The 22,894-nt window shown below is 43.7% G+C and overlaps 1 protein-coding gene across 7 annotated transcripts in view; it reads right to left on the reverse strand.

Moving 5' to 3' along the window:
• The window catches only part of SLC22A15 (solute carrier family 22 member 15), a 78,672-nt gene that overhangs the window by 6,613 nt on the left and 49,165 nt on the right, over positions 1-22,894 (reverse strand). For all 7 annotated transcript variants that reach the window (XM_032881354.1, XM_032881350.1, XM_032881351.1 and 4 more), the window contains exons 6-8: positions 20,656-20,871; positions 14,052-14,192; positions 11,752-11,837 (exon numbers count right to left, since the gene is read on the reverse strand). In XM_032881354.1, coding sequence (XP_032737245.1) covers positions 11,752-11,837; positions 14,052-14,192; positions 20,656-20,871 — 443 coding nt within the window. The remainder of the gene's footprint in view (positions 1-11,751; positions 11,838-14,051; positions 14,193-20,655; positions 20,872-22,894) is intronic.

Below are 22,894 nucleotides of genomic sequence, written 5' to 3' on the forward strand. Positions count from 1 at the left end.
GACCCATTCAACTGGCATGTTTCAGACACACTCCTGGAGCTGCTTCCTTTTCCATCTTGTCTGCATCGAGTTACTTCAGGCTAAGGCTGGTATCCGGCTCGCGTCTGTGCCTCTCACGCCGTCTCCCATAGGACAATACTCTGCGGTGCTTGCTAAATATTTGCTGAGCAAATTAGTAGAAGGACTACAGTAGGGATTAATTTAGTGCAAAGAATCTGTGTTCATGCTCTCTCAACTTCTAAGGAGGGAGGCATTTAAATACTCCATCCTAAAATATGCTTCCCCTTCCTTGCCTGACTATGAAATAAATCTTCATCTACTTTAAAGATGGTGTCCTGAGCACAGCAGCCCAGGCACTGCCAAACCCGACCATCTGGGGCTTTCTCCTCTTCTGCCAGGCAATTTGGAAGAAGATGCTAGCTCTTTTAAGTACTGAATATATTATTTGAAGCCACGAGTGCTTCTGGAAAAAGAACGCTGCCTTTCGGCGTTTACCACAAGATCCATGTCTGCGCTAGAGATCTAACGATCTCCTCCATTAAACCAATAATAAGGGCAATTCTTCAGTTATTTTCCAGAAAACTTAGTGTGTCATGAAAAGGTATTCGGTAGCCTTGAAGCAAATGGGAATCTGCACATTTGCTTTACTGCAGATGATCTCTGGGACCGTTTTCAACCCGTACGGGATGGCATCTTTCAGAACTGTAGAGCGATGCTCTGTAACATCTTTAACAGCAGGGTAGGGGATTGCTGTCCTGAAAACTGAATTCAAATGGCACACCACGGAAGACTTTTATCCAAACGCCCACAGACACCAAAGCTGCAAGAAGCCTTTCCTGTGAGGCTCAGGACACTTCTGGCTGGAAGCCATTTAGGGAGCGAGGCTCCAGCTCTGTCCCCACAGAGCTCTCCCATTGGCCTCTCGCTCATGAGATGCTTGTAACTTCTCTCCTGCGCTCCTGACACTCTGAGTCCAGTCACCACCCGAACCTCAGGGAATTCCCCTTATCCCCAGGTAGCCCGAGTCAATTTCGGTAGCTCTGTTTATTAGAAAATTATTTCTTATTCTTTCAGGAGTGCTTGGCAGCCCCTGGGCTGGTTCCTTGGACATCTGACTTTGGTTCTTTATCTGCACATAGAATCAGATTATTACTGGCTACTACCAGCAAAAGTACAAAGTGACTGTTTAAAAAAAGGAAAACTAGGGGTGCCTGGGTGGCTCAGGCGGCTGAGTGTCTGCCTTCAGGTCAGGTAATGATCCCCTGGGATCAAGCCCTGTTTCAGGCTCTCTGCTCAGTGGGGAGCCTACTTCTCCCTCTCCCTCTGTGTGCCCTCTCCCTATCAACTTGAGCTCTCTCTCCCTCTGCCAGCTGCTCTGCCTACTTGTGTTCTCTGTCAAATAAATAAATCTTAAAAAAAAAAAAGGAAACTAAGCTCAATTATCTTTGAGGGGAAAAAAGATAATTCTCAAAACACTTGTATCTTATATCCTTCAAAGCACTGAATTCAAGAGGTTGTAAGTTTATTCCAATGATGAAGCTATAAGGGGACATCATTTTTGGAACTAGCTATCTAGAAGTTTTCTCAGAGTCTATCTGAGGTTGCCAGAACAAAAATTCTCAGCATGTTATAGTCACATTTCATTGATCCCAAATAGTAAAAATTCAACTTAATCATCTACTTCATTCATTGGATGATTATGACAAATTTTTGATTGCTTATGCATATGTTAAAAATCTTTAAGACAGCAGTATGCCCTCTGTTACGATACACAGGTGGGCAAAAGAACCTAGAATTCATTTGCTCCCCTCCCCCCTTTTAAAGAAAAATACCATATATGCATAAAGTTCTGTCATTATAGTTTCACCATTTCTAAAATTTCATATGAATGATATAATTCAGTTTGTAGACTTTTGTGTCTGGCTTCTTTTAGTTAGCATGAATGGTTCTGAAATTTATCCATGTTGTTGTATGTAATCAGTAGGTCACAGTTCAATCCTTTTGTTGTTATTCAGCAATATTTCATTGTATGAATAGGTCACAATTTGTTTATCCATTCCTCAGCTGATGGGTATTTGGGTTCCTTCTAGTTTGGGACCATTATTAATAAAGCTACTATGAACATTTGCATCAAAGTCTTTGTGTCCATCTGTGTTCCTGCCTCCCTGGGTAAAGGTGAGTCATATGGCACGTGTATGTCTCCCTTTTAAATAAGCTGCTAATGTTTTTCAAAGGGTCTGTTCCAGTTTACATTTCTATCAGTGGGATATAAGAGTTCCAATTCTTCCTTATCATTGCCAATGATGGTATGGTTGGTCTTTTAGATTTATTTTTTTAAGACTTTATTTATTTGAGAGAAAGAGAGCCACGAGCAGGGAAAAAGGACAGAGGGAGAAGCACACTTCCTGCTGAGCAGGGAGCTCGACATGGGACTTGATCCCAGGACCCTGGGATCATGACCTGCACCAAAAGCAGATGCTTAACTGACTGAGCCAAACAGGCACCCTAATTTTAGCCATTCTAATAGGTGCGTAGTGGTATATCTCCATTGTGGTTTTTTTTTTTAAGATTTTTGTTTATTTATTTGACAGACAGAGATCAGAAGTAGGCAGAGAGGCAGGCAGAGAGAGAAGAAGGGAAGCAGGCTCCCCGCTGAGCAGAAAGCCCAATGTGGGCTCGATCCCAGGACCCTGGGATCATGACCTGAGCCGAAGGCAGAGGCTTTAACCCACTGAGCCACTCAGGCGCCCCTCTCCATTGTGGTTTTGATTTTCATTTCCCTGATGTTAAATAATTAAACATCTTTTCCCATGCTTATTGACCATTTTAGTATCCCTCTGGAGAAGTGTCTGTTCAAATCTTCTGTCCATGTTTTGTTTGTTTGTTTGTTTCTCATTATTAAGCTGCAAGAGTCCATTCTGTATTCTGGGTACACGTTCTTTATCAGGTATATGTTTTGCAATTACTTTTCCCAGTCTGCACTTTGCTTTTCTTTAGTTATGTCTTTCAAAAAGCAAAAATTTTTCATTTTGAAGCCTAAGTAATGAATTTTTTTTGCTTTGTGCTTTGTGTGTCCTATATAAGAAATCTTTGCCTAAACCAAAGTCACTAAGATTTTTCTCCTACATTCTCTTATGGAACTTCTGTAGTTTTAGGCTTTACGTCGGAGTCTCCCAAGGAGTTAATAACTGCGTATGATGCGACAGGCAAGTTGAAGTTAAACTGCTTGCACACAGACATCCAATTATCCCAGCACCAACTGCTGGAAAAATTATTTTTTCCTCATTGAGCTGATTTGTCTTCTTTGCTAAAAATCAGTTGACTGTGTGCATTTTTCTCTATGTATGTTATAATTGGATAAAACATTTTTAAAAGGTGATCAAAATTTCAGCCCCCCTCAAAAAGTAAAATAAAAATCAACTGACCATATGCGTGGGTTTATTTCATACTAAATTCTATCCTATTATTTATATGTCCATTCCTACCTGACAATATCATACCATCATGATTAATGTAACTTTGTAGTAAGTTCTAAAATCAGGTAGGATAAGTCCTTCAACTTTACTTTTCTTGATAAAAGTTATTTTTGGATATTCTAGGTGCTTTACATCTCTATAAAAATTTTGGTATTAAGTTGTCAATATCTGTCCACAAAAAAAAGGTCTGTTGGAAATTTTACTGGGTTTGATTGTGCTGAAGATAGACTGATCTGGGGAGAGCTGATGACTTAAAGAAGATCTTCCAACCCTGAATGGTAATCTCTTCATTTATTTTATTATTAATACCACCAATTCATTTATTTAGTCTCCTCTTTGATTTTCTCTCATCAGTTTTGCATTTTATAGCTTTGTACAGGTCTTAAACATTATTTTGTAAAATTTATCTAAATATATCACATTTTTATTTTATTAAAAATGATATTTTTCAATTTTAAATTGTTGCTAATATATAGAAATAAAATTGTGTCACATGACTCTGTGAAACTCATTTATTAATTTAAGATTTTTTTGTATATTCTCTAGGATTTTCTATGGACACTCTCCAGAAGTCTTGTGAATAAAGACAGTTTTACTTCTTCCTTTCCAATTTGGATCCCTTTAATTTCTTTGTATTACCTTATCGTATTCACTAGTAATTCCAGTACACTGTTCCACAGAAGTGATAACAATGGACATCCTTCCCTTTGTCCTGATCTTTGAGAGCAAGTATTTGCTTTTTAACCATGAAATGATGTTAGCTGTAGGTTCCCTCTTGATACACTTTGTCAACTACTACTAGTTGCTACTGGTTTGTGTAATGAATGGATGTTGAATTCTCATAAGTGCTTTTTTGACTTGTATTGAAATGATCATCTTTTTTTCTTTTGCCTTTTTAAAATGGTGAATAACACTGCTTAGCTTTTGAATGTCAAATCAGCCCTGCATTGGGAGCATATCTCTTGCTTGGTCATGATGTATCTATCGCCTGTGCTGTGCACTGCTGGATTCAATTTGCTAATATTTAGTTCAGGATTTGCATCTATACGGGTCTGTGGTTTTCTTGTAAAGTCTTTGTTTGGTTTTCGTATCAGGGTAATTGCTGGCCTCACAAATGAGGCTGGGGGAGTATTCCTTCCTCTTGTGTCTTCTGGAAGAACGTATAGAATTGTTGTTACCTTTTCCTTAAGTGTTTCAGAGAATTCACCAGCGAAGCCATCTGGGCCAGGAATTCTCTTGTAGGAATGTTTGTCCCTGCAGATTCAATTTCTTGAATATAGAGGTCTATTCAGCTTATCTGGGTTTTTGAGTATACTTTGGCAGCTTGTATCTTTCAAGGAGTTGACCCATTTTGCCTAAGTTGAATTTACTGGCATAAAAATGTTCACAGTGTTCCCTTACCAATGCCGACAGGTTCTACAGGTTCCCCTCCTTCATTCCTGATATTGGCAATGCGTGTCTTCTCTCTTTTTCTTATATTAGTTTGGCATGAATTTAATTGAACTCAACAACCAGCTTTTGGTTTCATTGGTTTTTCCCTAGTATTTTCCTGTTTTTATTTCACTGATTTTTTGCTCTTATTATTTGCTTCCTTGTCCTGCTTTGTGCTTAATTTGTCATTTTTTTAAAGTTTTTCTTCTATTTTCTTAGAGAAGAAGTTTGATCGTTCATCTGAAAACACCTTTATTCTGACATATTTCTAATTGAATTTTCTTTAAGCACTACTTTATTGCATCCCACAAACTGAGATAGGTTATGTTTTAATTACTGTTTAATTAAAAACGTTTCTGGGTTTGGGGGGGAACCTGGGTGGCTCAGTTGGTTAGGCAACTGCCTTTGGCTCAGGTCATGATCCTGGAATCCCAGGATGGAGTCCTGTATTGGACTTCCGGCTTGGCGGGGAGTCTGCTTCTCCCTTTGACCCTCTGACAGAGGGTCCCTCTGACCCTCCCCCCTCTCATGCTCTATCTCTCTCAAATAAATAAATAAACAAGTAAAATCTAAAAAAAAAAAAAAAAACAAAACCCACAAACACCAAAAACTATTTAAAAAAAAATGTTTCCAGGGCACTGGGTGGCTCAGTCTGTTAAGCATCTGCCCTCAGCTCAGGTCATGATCCCACGGGCCGGGGATTGAAACCCCCATGGGGCTTTCTGTTCAGCAAGGAGTCTGTTTCTTCCTCTCCGTCTGCTATTCCCCCTGCTTGTGCTCTCTCTCTATCAAATACATAAATAAAATCTTTAAAAAATATGTGTATACTTTCTAATTTCCTTTCTTCTTTGACCCATGGGTTTTTAGAAGAGCAGTTTTTAAAATCCAAATATCTGAGGTTTTCCCTGATATTTTTCAGTTACTGATTTCTAGCTTAATTCCACTCTCATAAAACAACTATTTTTGGAAGATTTCAATCCTCTTCAATTTATTGCAACTTGTTTTATGGCCCAAACGTGGTCATTCTTGGTGAGTATTTCATGTGTGTCCCAGAGGGAATGCACATTCTCCTGTGTCAGGGGAGAGCGTCTGAAAAATGGCAGTTAGGTTATGTTCGAGTCTCCATATCTATAGTTACTTGCTGTCTGATTTTTCTATGAATTGTTGAGGGATCCTGAAATATCCAACTCTAAGTTGGATTTGTCTATTTGTTTTTTCAGTTCTATCCGATTTTCATGTATTTTGAACTTGTTACTAGATGCTACACAATCAGTACATTACAGCCTCTTGATGAACAGACTTTCTTGTTAGGTGTTTCTAGCTTTCATCAAACATGGGAAGGATCTGACCATCTTTCCTGCAAATAATTTTTACTTTACTTCCTCCTTCTTTGATTCCAGTTACAAATACATTAGGCTTAGTGTTGTCCTACGACTCATTGATGCTTTGTTAACTTTTCACTCAATTCTTTTTTTCTGCTTTATTTTGAATACGTTCTTTCCTTTCTTAAAGACTTTATTTATATATTTATTTATAAAATATTTTATTTATTTATTTATTTATCAGAGAGAGAGAGAGCGCACAGGCAGGCAGAGTGGTAGCAGAGGCAGAAGGAGAAGCAGGCTCCCTGCCGAGCAAGGAGCCCGATTCGGGACCCGATCCCAGGAGGCTGGGATCATGACCTGAGCCGAAGGCAGCCGCTTAACCAACCGAGCCACCCAGGCGTCCCAAGACTTTATTTATTCATTTGAGAGAGAGAGAGAAAGAGATAGAGAGAGTACAAGCAAAGGGAGAGGCAGAGGCAGAGGGAGATTTGACTCTCCGCTGGGCTGGGAGCCGGATGTGGGGCTCCAGATCCCAGGACTGGGAGATCATGAGCTGAGCTGAAGGCAGGGGTGTCTTCTGAGCCACCCAGGTGCCCCTTGTGTACTTTCTTTTGTTATGGCTTTCACTGATCTTCTGTAACTAATCTCATCCACTGAATTGTTTTTCATGCAATGTATGTTTCATCTCTAGATGTCACACATGTGTCTTTTATAGCCTCTGTTACTCTGTTCATGATCATGCTTTCCTCTCTCTTCTTAAACACGGAATATATTGATAATAGCTGTTTTATTAAAGTTCTTATCTCCTCCTTCTATCGTCTGGGTCATTTCTGGTTTTGTTTCTATTACCATGTCTCCTGATCATACGTGGTATTTTCCTGCCTGGTAATACTGGCAGGATGCCATACACTGTGGATGTTACACTGCTAGGTGCTGGATTTTATCATATTTCTTTAAATACTGTTGCTCCTTATTCTGGGATGCAGTTAAGTTACTTGGGATCACTTTATCCTTCTGAGCTTTTTAAAACACTTTGAGCGCAAGCAGAGAACAGTCTTTGGTGTGGGGCTTCTTTGACCCAGGAGGTCTCTACCCAGAGGAGCACATCTGGCTGAAAAGAACGCAATGTAGGCATGGCCTTGGGTTCCATGATTTGTCCTGAATGCTGCTTCCTGGCGGTCCTCTCACTCTGGCCTCAGTAGCCTCTGTAGCTTCCTCAAACGCATGCACAGATCAGGAAGCAGCCAGAAGACTCGGAGGCCCCTTCTGCAAATCTCTGCAGTTCTTCCTCTGTGTATCTTATTCCTCTCCAGTATATTTTCTAGGAAATTCTAGAAACCTTGGTCTCTTCAAGTTTTAATATTACTGTCTTCTGAAATTAGGAAAGCACCAGGATTTGCTGGGCTCCCCGTCCTTGCACTGTGATTCAGAGACACTGAGCGAGGTCACAGGGAGCACTCGGGGATCACTGTCTGTCCTGGGCAGCCTATTGTCCCGTGTATGAAAATCAGTACTTCTTTTTATTTTCTCTGGTTTTATACTTAAGGCAGGAGGATAGCCGGTCTCCATTATGATCATGGTCTGAAGTTAAAGTCCCCATGGCATTTTGTGGTCAATTCTCATACAGTATCTCCTGACTTTTATTGTTGTTGTTGTTTTTCTCTGATCACTCATTTTCTTCACCAGATTGCAAGCTCTTTGAGTCCAGGAACTAGGTCTTGTTTATGAATAGGGTCCTTCCTACAGGGGCACCAGAGAAATCAAGTGACTCAAGAATGGGCAGACCAAGGTTGATAAAAGAAATGAGATATAAAGGTGCTGGGAGTAGAGTCTGAGGACACTCTTTCCACTGTGAAACTTGCTGATCTGGTCGTGTGCTGTGACTCCCCAGTAGTCAGTCTCTGGCAGGATCACCGCTGCCACGAACCTCCTTGCCGACAAGAGCCCAGCATCACTCTGACAGCCCAAGTCCTTGAACCCTGGACAATTCCCAACAGACCTGTCTACTGAAGAGTTCAGAAGTGGCTCTAATTAGGCAGCATTAATTTTCTAAGACAACAGCCTCACCATGTGCAGTGAATACTTTGGCTATAAAACTCTAAGAGGGCAAAAATAGCATTCCCCAAACAGCACAGATTGTAAAGTCAGACAGACCTGAAATCTGAATCCTAAGTGTGCTGCCTCCTTGCTGTGCCAACATAGACAAGTTGCTTGACCTATGTGAACTTTAGTTTTCTCATCAAATGCGGGTAATATGTAGTATCTTCTGTATATGAGGAGAACCCAGTATATAGTCAACTCTTCAGAAATGATAGTATTGGAGGTTTAATCAGGATCCTTTAAGCAAGGATAGAAATCAAAATGAATGATGAGAAATCTCTACAAAAATATTAGTGGCCACCTGGTAATACTACCCCCAGGGAGAACATTCACTTGGAGGCCAACCAATGTGCGAATATGTACTGGGCAGGATGCTTTGCCTAATAATTATAAACCACAGCCTGAGGAATGCCAAACAATGTGTTTACTAGCTGACTTGTGGTTTCTTCTAGAGGTGTACCTGTATGTCTGTCTGCGCCTCAGACACAGAGAACCACAATCAAACACAGGTACCAAAAAAAAAGCTGGCAGGGACTGGGACACCTATGTTGGCAGAAAGAGAGTGAAGGTGTGTTTGGTGGGGAAAAGTGAGGGAAAACAGGTACAAAAAGCACTGAGAAGATGATGCTAATAGAATTTTTCAAACTACTAGGTCTCTTTCCTAATATATATTTATCAGAACTTTTGTAAGAAGTAGCTTAAGGCTCAGAACTTTGAACACACTGAGATTTAAAAGAGAGCCACTGACATGCTTTAAGGAGTAAATATGAAAGCTTCAAAGAAAGTTTAAGGAACAAATTTTTCAGCTCAAAGAAGAGAAGATTCAGGAATAGTTGACTCTCAGAAAATATAGAAAGGATTATGCAAAAAAAAGGCGGGGGATGGTGGTGGTCATCTCTGTCTCTAGTGACGAAGCTCAGTTGTGGCGGAAGAGGCCCGTTCTCATGGCTATTAAAAACAGAAACAATTTTCTAAGGATATAGTGCGATTTCTTTTCCTGGAAATCTTTAAAAATAGACTCGACATCCACTTTTCTAAGTATAACAGAGGTACATGCCGTGGAGGCATCCTCCTGGAGCCCTCCTCACTCCATGTCCACCTAGGGGGCACCATCAACAAAGGGCTCACTCGAATTTCTCTCTTAAAACCAACCATACGTAGGGAGGCCTGGGTGGCTCAGTGGGTTAAAGCCTCTGCCTTCGGCTCAGGTCATGGTCTCAGGGTCCTGGATCGAGCCCCACATCCGGCTCTCTGCTCGGCAGGGAGCCTGCTTCCTCCTCTCTCTCTCTCTCTCTCTCCCTCTCTGCCTGTCTCTCTGCCTACTTGTGATCTCTGTCTATCAAATAAATAAATAAAATCTTAAAAAAAAACAAAACAAAAACAAACCCCAACCAACCACACATGAGCAGAGTGAGGCCAGGACTGGCTGAGACCATACCCCTGCTTCCACTGTGGGCTTTTGCAGAAAGCACCATGTGCAGAGTGTTGGGCGGTGGGCTGGTTCCCCGCAGTGCACAGCTATGTGGGAGGGGGAGAGACATGAACTGGCCCTGCTGGCAGAGGGGTGACAGGTTCCAGGGATGCTTATGGCAACAAGAAGAAAGTTTTGTCTACAAGGTGACAACTAGAACTGGCCTATGACAGATAAAAACAATGGGATTTCCAGGTTGTCTGTGAAAAACAAAATCTGAATCTAAAGCTATGATGATTTTGGGGTGCCTGGGTTGAGCATCTGCCTTTGGCTCAGGTCATGATCCCAGGGTCGTGGGTTTGAGCCCCGTGTTGGGCTCTCTGCTCAGTGGGGAGTCTGCTTCTCCTTTTCCCTCTGCCCCCCACTCGTGCTTTCTCTTTCTCTCTCTCTCTCTCTCTCACACACACACACACTCCCTGTACCAAATAAATAAATAAATGTATTAAAAAAATAAAGCTATGATGATTTGAAGCCTGCTGTGGTCTGTCAGACAAAGAGAACCAGGCCCTTGCTTCTACAAGCCCACACCAAGGCAAGAGCAGAGGACTCTCCCTTTTCTGGCATTAGCAGATGTAACAATTTCTTTAGAGAATCACAAATGGGCAAACTTATATCCTCTAGTGTGTGTGATTCCATGAACATCACACAAGGCTGTGCTACATACGGGTCACATCCATGGTAGTGAACAAACCTCCCTCTGGGCTCAAGGCATAGAACTTGAGGTGGCGACTGGCAGCACAGTGTACCAGGAGCTACAGAACCAGAACACATAGCCTTGGGGTCTTTGGTGAGAAGCAACGACCAAGGGAGAGTTTCCTATGTGATATGATGGGTCGGGATGTAAGTTCTCCAGCTCTGTTCTGAGCAGCTGTCAAACCTTCCATGAAAATACCTCACAGTGATTCCCACCTGAAGTAAAAGCTCCGGGATGGAGACTTCTTAAGATCCCTAAGCCCCCCCTCCCACAGAGCCCCAGGAGCAATGTGTTCGTTATGACCCATTCCACACTGTTGGAAATCACTGGTCAACTCAGGTTTTGACAAGACAGCTTGTATGTGTCAGGTGTGCTAGTGCAAAAAAAGGGGGAAAAAAAAAAGGCTGAGGGGTGCCTGGGTGGCTCAGTGGGTTAAGCCTCTGCCTTCAGCTCAGGTCAGGATCTCAGGGTCCTGGGATAGAGCCCCGCATCAGGCTCTCTGCTCAGCAGGGAGCCTGCTTCCCCCTTTCTCTCTGCCTGCCTCTCTGCCTACTTGTGATCTCTCTCTCTCTCTGTCAAATAAATAAATAAAATAAAATAAAAAAAGGTTGAGAACCATCCTTCTCTAACATAATTTCTACAGAGGGGCAGAAGTCAAGTTAGATAAGAATGCACAGCAAAGCTACAAATATATAAAAATACCAGAGTTTTCTAAAGATGTTTTGTTCACAGTTTAAAAAAGACTGGGAACATGTCTGTTGTCACCAACAGAGAACAGCACTCTTACTGTGGCTGCTGTTATGATGGGGGGGGGGGGTCCCAGGGGTATAGCTGGATATGCCCAGGGTGCCAAAGCTGCCTCTGAGAACCAGGGACTCTGACCTCTGATCTATGATTGGCTAAAATAGAGTGTGCAAATCTGTAGCTCTGGACGGAGCTTCTCCCTCTGCAGAGCTAAATGGTCCTCCTCATCATCAAATAAACAACTCTAGCATCACCAGTGCTGCAGTCCAGACACCCCAGATGGTAGCTTAATCGCCTGAAAGAATTAATAGTGCACCTCTAAGCACATTATTCACCCAGAGAATAGTTCAGGCAATGGGAAGAATCTGGCCCATTATAGCCCACACAATCGCTAAATAATATGCAATCACAGAAATGAAGCATGGCATATGGTAATCTCTCTACTATATTGAGATTCATTGTAATAAAAGTGCTGTTCAAAACCCTTCTGTAGAAATCTGGAAGGCATACCTTTCTTTTCTGGAAGAAACATTATAATAAGACAAGCCAGTCCTCCTAGGCACAGAAACGCCGCTAATGTCCGCTTCCGACCAAACCTAAACAACAGAAAGACGTTACACATTTCTCTTGAGGATCTTATAAATTCATCTGCTTTGTCTCCTGAACCTTCTTCCTGAAATGTCCCTGCTTTCATTATATATGCTTATCATTGCTTAAGGAATGGGTGGCAGATGTGACTGACCAGGACATCAAATACGGAGCCATCACAAAACCGGGGAAAACTGGCCGGATGGCAGGATCGAATGATGTGTGCGGGGAAAAAAACACAGAAATCATTCTACCAACTTCTGTGAGGGTTCACCATGTGCCAGGCGGTGCTGAATGCTTTCCATCTTACTTAGTCCTCACAATAAACCTGTAAGGCATGCGCTGTGCTCTCCATCTTCCAGAGAATGAAAATGAACCATGGAGAACTGGGTCTTTAGCTCACTTCTTCTCGTGACCTGAATCTCTGGCAGTTCATTTTTAAAATTTTATTTAAAATCAATAAATTAACATATAGCGTATTAATAGTTTCAGAGGCAGAGGTCAGTGATTCGTCAGCTGCATACAACACCCAGTGCTCATTCTCTCAAGTGCCCTCTTGAATGTCCATCCGCCGATTATCCCATCCCTCCCTCCCCACCCGCTCCCCTCCAGCAACTCTCAGTTTGTTTCCTATGATTAAGAGTCTTTGATTTCATCTTGTTTCATTTTTCCTTCCCTTCCGCTATGTTCATCTGTTTCGTGTCTTAAATTCCACATATGAGTGAAATCATACAATTGTCTTTCTCTGACTGACTTACTTCCCTTAGCATAATAACCTCTAGTGCTATCCATGTCATTGCAAATTTTAAACACTGTAAAACAAGGCTCTCTCTCTTAAAAATACAAACTGAAAAAAAAAATTTCTTGTGAGTATGTCAGAATTAAATGACATGTACTGCATACTTCATCAAGGGAACTAATTTTCAAAGAATTGCTGGAGGCTTGGATGAAAAGCACCGGCATTAACGAGCCTCCCTTCAATAGGGGCCTGTGACTTGCCAGGTCCCCTTTAGGAACTGCCACAGTACTTGTAACCTGTATAATAATTCTGCCAGGGAATTTTAGAAGCCCAAGTTTAGGGATAAGTGCGCAGAAGCTTACCTGTCGAAGCCATCATCTGTCAAAGTCATCAAAGTAACACGTGGCTGAGACTAGATCTGAATTCAGTGGTAGCGGCTGGGAGACAGGACAACACGTGGGTCTCCGGGTCATTGTGCCTCATCTAACATCAGTACTGAGAACCTTCCAGTGGACAGGTGCCACGCCAGGTGGGCATGGGGGATGCAAAGCCAGAGAGGCTGCTCCCCAGGACGACACCCTTCTAAATCCTTTGTAAGGGGTCCTCAGAGGTGGGCAAGGAAGCTGTGACAACACAAGGGAGGGGCGTCTGGCTCACTGGAGGTGATGGGGACAGATTTCTGAATATGCAGCCTGACTCGGCTCTTGGACCGTGGTGACAGCAAGCTCAATCCTTAACAGAGGAGCAGCACAGACGACCGGGACTGCCCCCAGAGGAAAGCTGAACAGATTCTACACCCGCCCTTCATAATGCCCTGAGCCCACCACCCATGACAACAGCCCCAGGGGTAGTGCAAAAGGAATGCTGTTTGGCTGAAAATGATGATTTCTGGGGAACGGGGAACAGCACAATCCAGCTGATTCACACTGAATGGGATTTTCAGTTGCCGTGGTCAGGGCTCAGTAACAGAAGCGACCTAATAGGGAAACTGAGGAAATGGAGTTCTCTATAAAAGAGAATTCTTTTAAAAAGTATTGTAAGCTACCCCACGAATAAGTAGCAAAAGCAGGGTGAATTCCTCCCCTCATTGAAGTCGAGTGGGTCTTAAGAGGTAAGAAAAGACTTTTCAGGTCCTCCAATTCTGTGCTTGTGTAAGAACCTCTACATGATAGGGGCTGGGTCAACCGAGCTCCATCTATACAGAGCCAATAATCCTTTCTCTTGGGGATAACTGACTACCCGCAGACTATCCAAAACCCGGTGGTAGTGCCTTTTAATACTGGATTGAAAACCTGCATAAATATGAAACCCAAGCGATACCACACTAAAAAGTGAATTCCAACTGCATTTGGTCTGAAAAGAATTCTAATCACCCTGGAGTGCTGAGCGGATACTGCCTGTGGACAAAGACAATGATACTTAGGTATTTATGGATATGAGAGTGTGATCCTATGTGGGGCCCTCCATACTCAATTCTACTCACCATTTCTGGTTAATCAAGTAGATGCAGATAGGGTAAGACGGAATCTCTATGAGGCCAGACAGGGCCAGGTTGGCATAAATATTTCCGCCGAGATCCCCTGCACTCAGAGTGAGGCCGTAATACACCAAGCTGCACACGAACCTGCAGTTGGGGTGAAAGACAAGAAGGCCAACAGGAAAAGCATGTGAGAATCTGCCGGAGAAGGTCCAGTCACTGGTTCAGTATAATGTCATCTGTCTTAAGCAATCTGCTTGACGTTCCCACTGACCTTTCCATCCCAATCTAAATGTATTCTAGGGACCTTGGAAGTGGTTGAGTGACGCCTAGACACTCTCTAAAGCAGATGAGTGGCTACTCCTGGAAGAGTGCAGACATCAACTGTCCTTCCATCAAGCACAGCTGCATTTAGCAGAAGACAATGACTTTTCTCGCTTCATTTAATCCAGCAGTTTATAAATACTGGCCACAGGTGACCAAAAGACTCTAGGAAAGAGCTCCCGAGGGGAAAGCCAGCAGGGCGTGGTGTTGAGAGCATGCGCTGAGAAGTGACCAGATGGTCACCTGCAGGCCAGAGATGACTGGCCCTCCAACCCCCTGACCAGGTTCTCGACCCACCCAGACAGGAAAGAGAAGACCGGGAGCCCAGCGGAGGCAGGATCCTCCAGGAGGGTTGGCTGAGAAAGGACCTTCGGAGAAACCATCCGTTTATTTCTGCATGCTGTTTCTGCAACACTTGGGGATAGGCTCCCAGGTCGCAGGCACTGGGCCAGGAACAAAGCAGCTGGGGGAAGGGGTTGTAAGCCGACCAAAATGCCACCCTGAAGCTCCAGGCCCCGGCTTTCTCAAGCAGAGGGAAGAGAAGAAGACAAACACCTGTGCCTAGAAAACTGAATTATTAAAAACAAAATGAAACAGAACATAACAAACAGAAACAAACCACCAAAAGTAGGCTTTGCTGTTCTATAGATGTATTCTGGAAACCACACATTCTTTTTTTTTTTTTTTTAAAGATTTTATTTATTTATTTGTCAGAGAGAGTACACACAAGCAGGCAGAGAGGCAGGCGAGAGAGAGGAGGAAGCAGGCTCCCTGCCAAGCAAGGAGCCCAATGCGGGACTCGATCCCAGGACCCCAGAATCATGACCTGAGCTGAAGGCAGCGGCTTAACCCACTGAGCCACCCAGGCGTCCCCCAAACCACACATTCTTATACAACGTACTACAGGCTTTGGAAGTCCATCAGTTTTCACATTTTTGCAATTCACCTGATGGGTGTTTATTACAGAGAAGTTTCCATCGGCTTCCCTTTTGTTTTCTTTAGAAAATATTGGATGAGCTGTTGCTACGACGAGATCAAACAGGAGAGGGGAAAGCTTTCTCTCCATCTTGCCAAAACGGCCAAATGGGCCAGGTGCCCTGGGCTATTAAGAAGGCGCTGCAGTGAGCAGGAGAGGGATGGGAGGAGAGGAGAGGGACCTCTGGAGCTGGACTGCTTAGAGGGGCATCCCTCCCTGGCAAACAGCTGGCTGTAGCAGCTACGTCCCATTATAGCTCACTGCGTGGAGCTGTCACTCGTGTACTAAGGATGATGAGCGGTGTCGGAGCCATGACATCATGTGTAAGGATGCAAGGTGACACTGAGCTGTTTTGCCTGTAGCATCTACCTTGTCTGCAAGCAGCAAGCTAAACAAATATAAATCCATGCAGCTTTCTAAAGTATTTTAAAAATCCTATCTTCCCGCAGTAGACATCCTCCTCTGCTGTGCATTGTATGCAGCAGTGTGTGTCTACTCTGCACTTAAGATAGAAAGCACCGGGGGTGGGGGTGGGGGGCTCAGTGGGTTAAGCATCCAACTCTTGATTTTAGCTCAGGTCTTGATCTCAGGCTCTTGAGATCGAGCCCTGCATCCTGGGATTCTCTCTCTCTCTTTCTCTCTGCCCCTCTATCCACCCTCTCCAAGCTCACTCTCGCACATGCTCAATCAATCATCAATCAATCAATCAATCAAAGAGAAATCCCAGTGAAGTAGTTCCAGCCGTGGAAACACACATATTTAAACACAGCTGGGATGGTAGCAACTCAGGCACAAATAAAACCAGTTTAGGACACGAGAGGTGAGCAGAAGCTGCTAGTAGTGGGTGAGCACGGGGGGAGCATGGGCCGATGGTCCCAAGGCAGGGACTCCGCTCGCGAGGTTCCTTAATGGCAAGTTGGTCATTGGGATGCGTAATTACAGCTATTAAAATCATTTCAATCCTTCTTACGGGCCCCAAGCAAAATTTAGAATGCCTCCATAATATTTAACAGTATAGTTAAGGCATCAAAGAACTATTTAAAAAGGAACTAGTATGGGAAATAACCAAAGGAACAGATGTGAGCTGCAGAGGTACCATTTTACTCCCAGGTAAGGGCTGCCTTCAAGGGTAGACCCACAGAAAAGACTTCAGAATTTTATAGCATCTTCAAAAACAACAGCCGTTATGTGGAATGACACTGTCTCTATAATTGTGTATTTTAGCATTTGGAGCCCAGGGGGAAGAGGTTCATTTGAGAAGAACTCCTTTGGCTGTGTAAGAAAGAAAATAAACGGATGTTCTCCCTGGTTCCCAGTCTACTTTGTTTGTCTGTTTTTTATCCCCTGGAGGCCAGAATCCAAAAGTTAATCTGCGTCAAAAAAACAAAAAACAAAAAACCCCCAAAAACCTAAACACAAGAAGTAAATTATCCTCAAGAAGTAGGCAGAGGGTTTGACTGTCTATATGACATGCAAATGCAGAGTTTTATGGAGCCCAAAGCACCTGAATATATTATGTAAATGTCTGGAATAAGCCGAACCCAGAGGAGAAGCTCCTACACTGGGTTTTCAGGTCTGGCTTTTCAAAGTTCCCCTAATCTCCATGTCTCCAACCGTGAGTCCTCTGTTCCACATTTCTTCTGCATCTCGGATATTCCAGCACGGTGCTGGGTCTGTGGGGAAGGCGGCAGAGGGAATGCCCTGGCCCCTAATCACTAGAGGTGGCAGCCATGCCTGGCTGGGTGGAAAAGGAGAATCACGATACAGCAAAATATATTCACAGCTTCATCCTGTCCATCTGCTGTTTTCAACAGGTTTACATTGAAGATCACTTTCATATAAAATGATTCTCCTTAATCCCCACATGAAAATGTAGGTTTCTACGCAGCCTGCATGGCAAATACATGCCAACCACAGCAAGACAGTCCTTCGAGCTGGTAAATATGCTGTTCACACCCAATCCTGGGCCCAATCTACGGCAACCGAGCACAATGGACGGGCATACCTAGGAGATACTGTGGGTTCTAGACCACTGCAATCAAGTGAGTATTACAGTAGAGCAAGTCAGGTGAATATTTTGGTTTCCCAGTGCATAGGGAAGTTATGCATATACTATATTGTAGTCTGTTAAGTGTGTAAAAGCATTGTGTCTTAAAAAACAACGTAGATACTTTAATTCAAAATATATTATTGCTAAAAAATGCTACCCACCATGTGGGCTTTCAGCGAGTCATCATCTTTTTGCTGGTGGACGGTCTGGCCTCGCTGCCGTCTGCTGGCTGAGCAGGGTGCTGGTTGCTGAAGGTTGCGGTGGCTGAGGCAATTCCTTAAAATGAGACAAGACTGAAGTTTGCCGCGTTGACGGATTCTTCCTTTCATGAGCGATTTCTCTGTAGCATGTGATGCTGTTCGGTAAGGACTTCTCTGAGAATTGGAGTCAGTCCTCTCAAACCCTGCTGCTGCTTTGTCAACAAAGTAATACTCTAAACGCGATGCTGCCATTGCAACAGTCTTCACAGCAGGAGTAGATTCCGTCTCCAGAAACCACTTTCTTTGCTCATCCGTAAGAAGGTGACTCTTCATCCGTGCAAGTTCGATCATGAGATCACAGCAGTTCAGTCCTGTCTTCAGGGTCCACTTGTCATTCTCGTTCTCTTGCTGCTTCCATCACATCTTCAGTTACTCCCTCCACTGAAGTCTCGAACCCCTCCAAGTCAGCCACGAGAGCTGGAATCAACTTCTTCCAAACTCCTGTTAATGTGGATATTCTGACCTCTTCCTATGAAACACGAATGTTCTCAATGGCATCTAGAATGATGAATCTTTTCCAGAAGGTTTCCAATGAACTCTGACCAGGTCCATCGAAGGAATCACTATCTCTGGCACCCAAACCCTTACAGAGTGTATGTCTTAAATCATAAGTTTAGAAAGTTGAAATGACTCCTTCATCCACAGGCTGCAGAACAGACGTGTTGGGGGGGCATGAAAACCGTATTCATCTCATTGGCCATCTCCCTCAGGGCTCCTGGGCACCCACGTGTATTTTCAGTGAGCAGTAATATTTTGAAAGGAATCGTTTTTTTTTCTGAGCAGTCAGTCTCAATAGTGGGCTTCAAATATTTGTAAACAGATGTGCTGCCATCCAGGCTTTGTTGTTCCCCGTAGAGAGCACAGGCCCTAGCGTGCTCACGGTCGGTGAGCGCTGGCTTCCACTTTAAGTCACCAGCGGCATCAGCCCCTGTGGAGAGTGTCGGACTGTCCATGTACTGACTCCTCTTCTCTGACTATAGAAGTCCTACATGGCATCTTCTTCCAAAAGAAGGCTGTTTCACCGACACGGAAAGCTGTTCAGTGGAACCAGCTTCATGGGTTCTCTGAGCTGGATCTTCTGGAGAACCCGCTGCAGCTGCCACATCAGTACTTGCTGCTTCACCTTGCGCTTCTCTGTTACAGATACGGCTTATTTCCTTCAACTTCGTGGACCAAACTCTGTGAACTTCAGTCTCTCTTTCTGCAGCCTCCCTCCCCACCTCAGCCTTCACAGAATCGAAGAGAGTTAGGTCCTGGCTCTGGATCAGACTCTGGCTTAGGGGAATGTTGTGGCTGGTTTGATGTTTTAACCAAACATTAGGAGAACTGTCTCCTAATATATCAGCAATAAGGCTGTTTAGTTTTTAATCATCCATGTGTTCACTAGAGTAATGCTTTTCATTGCCTTTAAGAACTTTTCTTTGATGCATAACTTGGCCAATTGTTTGGTGCAAGAAGCCTAGCTTTTGGCCTATCTTTGGCTTTTAACATGTCTTCCTTGATAAGCTGGGCCATTTCTAGTTTTTGATTTGCAGTGAGAGACATGTGACTGTTCTTCTCACTTGAACACAGAAAGACCATGGTAGGCCTAATTTAACTGGCCTAATTCTGATATTGTTGTGTCTCCAGGAATGGAGAGGCCCCAAAGAGGGACAGAGCTAGGGAAATGGGCAGTCAGTGGAACAGTCAGAACCCACACAACATTTATTAAGTTCACTGTCATATACAGATGTGCTTCGTGGTATCCCCGAACAATTATAATAGTAACCCCAAGGATGACTGATCACAGATCACCATGACAAACAGAATACTAATGAAAAAGTTTGAAATATTGCGAGGATTAACAAAATGTGACACAGAGTCACGAAGGGAGCAAATACTGTTGGAAAATGGTGCCAGCAGACTCGCTCGATGCAGGGTTGCCGCAAACCTTCAACCATGAAACACAGAGTATCAGAGAAGCGCAGTAAAACGCAGAGCGCCTACACGGTACGACCACACACGGGCACGTCATGCCCCGTATGAATCGCCCATCCACTTTCTTCCCTTTCCACTTCATTCTTTAAGCAGAGTCACCTTGAACCCGTCGGTGCGATTCACGCGAATGATGAGAGCATGTTGAGAGGCGGGTAGGAATAAGCTAAGCGAGAAAATCAGATTCAGAGACTATCTGTTCACGCCCTGATTTGCACAGGTGGCTTGCAGTCCATCATTTCACACTCCCGGGACTCCATTTGTACAAGCAACTATACTGCCCACCCCCCGGGGAGTGAGCGAGCGAGTGAAAATGCCACACAGAGTACAGGACGGGGCATGACAACTGGAGCGTGCTAGCCCACCAGCTTGATGCTAAAACCAAAGGTAGGTACTGTAAATTCCTACTTAGAAATTCTTCTAATATGGGGCGCCTGGGTGGCTCAGTGGGTTAAGCTGCTGCCTTCGGCTCAGGTCATGATCTCAGGGTCCTGGGATCGAGTCCCACATCGGGCTCTCTGCTCAGCAGGGAGCCTGCTTCCCCCCCTCTCTCTCTCTCTCTGCCTGCCTCTATGTCTACTTGTGATCTCTCTCTGTCAAATCAATAAAAATTAAAAAAATCTTTAAAAAAAAATTAAAAAAAAAAGTTTAAAAAAAAAAAGAAATTCTTCTAATAGGCTTGCTTTCCTCTTTTTGGCTGGGGGACGGGGAGGCTGGTTGTGTGGGTACTTAAATATTTACATGAAAGAGCTCAGGAGCAAAGATGTGTTTCTGCTATCTATTTACTCAAGTTCAGTAAACCTGCCATCTGTAAACCGTGGGTCCCTCCTCGACCAAGAGGGTACCATGAAAGTGGAGTGGAGTGCGACACGGGCGTCAAGAGGCAGAGGACCTGTTCTTGAGAAAACCACTTCAAGCTGACAAATCAGGTAAAATTTTCTGTGAGCCTGGAGAAGGAACACATCATCAACAGCTCTTTAGCAACCTGAGTTGAAGATTGGGACAATACCCCTCGGGAATAATTACCAGATGAACATCAGGGTCAGCGTGTGCCCCAAGAGGATGCGGTAACGGAACAGATCCAGGAAGCTTCCGGTCTCTCTGTGGCTCTTGCTGGCCGGGTAGGTTAGTGAGAACGTACACTTGAGCTTGCGGTTCCTCCTGGCAATGAGGTACAGAGCAGCTTCAGCCTCACTCAGTCGACCCTGGGAGTATAACCAACGAGGTGATTCAGGAATGAATCTGAAAGAGACGTCAGTAAAAGCTGTATATTCATACAGGAAGGAGACAATTCGCCTAGGAGTATGCGGACTCCCTCACCACAACCGGATTCCTTGTGAGCGTTAAAACTACCTCTCCCAGTGACAGGTGAAAGACAGAGGGGCCACTTTCAACAGCATGCCGGGGCTAAAAGGCAGCGGCTTTATGAAAGGAAACCAAGAACATACTTCGAAAACAGTAAAAAACAAAACAAAAAACAAATAAACAAATCAAGTAAGCAGTATGCGTTTCCTTTTAAACAAATTTAAATAGATGAATGGCAAGTTAAGGCTCAAATACTGAGTGACACAAATTTTTCACAAAGCACGGGTCAGAGAGAGGGTCCTTGAGCCCTAGCCAAGTGTAAGAATACTACTACAGAGATGGCAGGTGTTTAAGTTCTGACAAAGCCTCATAAAGAAGATAATTTTTATTGTCTCGTCAGAAAAAATTATTTTTAAAACATGATTTTAACGTAGCAATATGTTATTAAGAAAGCAGAGATTATTTTAAGACTCTAATAAAATCAAACAGGGTTCATCACATCTCAACTACTTTCAAGCATTTCCTGCTTCAGAATGCTCGAATCGGTTGACATCTCACTTTAATATGTCCTCAGGGTGCTTTTCTGCCCGTGGATGCCGCCGAGTAAGCATCATTAAAGTCTCCCCTCCCGCCACCGTCATGTCTAAGTCAGAGTCTCCCAAAGAGCCTGAACAGCTGCGGAAGCTCTTCATCAGAGGTCTGAGCTTTGAAACAACCGATGAGAGTCTGAGGAGCCATTTTGAGCAATGGGGAACACTTACGGACTGTGTGGTAATGAGAGACCCAAACACCAAGCGCTCCAGAGGCTTTGGGTTTGTCACATATGCCACTGTGGAGGAGGTGGATGCAGCCATGAATGCAAGGCCACACAAGGTGGATGGAAGAGTTGTGGAACCAAAGAGGGCTGTCTCAAGAGAAGATTCTCAAAGACCTGGTGCCCACTTAACTGTGAAAAAGATTTTTGTTGGTGGCATTAAAGAAGACACTGAAGAACATCATCTAAGAGATTATTTCGAACAGTATGGGAAAATCGAAGTGATTGAGATCATGACTGACCGAGGCAGTGGCAAAAAGAGGGGTTTTGCTTTTGTAACATTGGATGACCATGATTCTGTAGACAAGATTGTCATTCAAAAATACCATACTGTGAATGGCCACAACTGTGAAGTAAGGAAAGCGCTCTCTAAGCAAGAGATGGCTAGTGCTTCATCCAGCCAAAGAGGTCAAAGTGGTTCTGGAAACTTTGGTGGTGGTCATGGAGGTGGTTTTGGTGGGAATGACAACTTTGGTCGTGGAGGGAAACTTCAGTGGTCGAGGTGGCTTTGGTGGCAGTCGAGGTGGTGGTGGATATGGTGGCAGTGGGGATGGCTATAACGGATTTGGTAATGATGGAAGCAGCTTTGGAGGTGGCAGAAGCTATAATGATTTTGGCAATTACAATAATCAATCCTCAAATTTTGGACCCATGAAAGGAGGCAATTTTGGAGGCAGAAGCTCTGGCCCTTATGGTGGTGGAGGCCAATACTTCGCCAAACCACGAAACCAAGATGGCTATGGTGGTTCCAGCAGCAGCAGCAGCTATGGCAGTGGCAGAAGGTTTTAATTACTGCCAGGAAACAAAGCTTAGCAGGAGAGGAGAGCCAGAGAAGTGACAGGGAAGCTACAGGTTACAACAGATTTGTGAACTCAGCCAAGCACAGTGGTGGCAGGGACTAGCTGCTACAAAGAAGACATGTTTTAGACAATACTCATGTGTATGGGCAAAAAAACTCAAGGACTGTATTTGTGACTAATTGTATAACAGGTTATTTTAGTTTCTGTTCTGTGGAAAGTGTAAAGCATTCCAACAAAGGGTTTTAATGTATATATATTTTTTGCACCCATGCTGTTGATTGCTAAATGTAATAGTCTGATCATGACGCTGAATAAATGGGTCTTTAAAAAAAAAATGTCCTCAGGG

This window comes from Lontra canadensis, unplaced genomic scaffold (genome assembly GCF_010015895.1).
Source record: "Lontra canadensis isolate GAN:19392208 unplaced genomic scaffold, GSC_riverotter_1.0 scaffold75, whole genome shotgun sequence".
NCBI lineage: Eukaryota > Metazoa > Chordata > Mammalia > Carnivora > Mustelidae > Lontra > Lontra canadensis.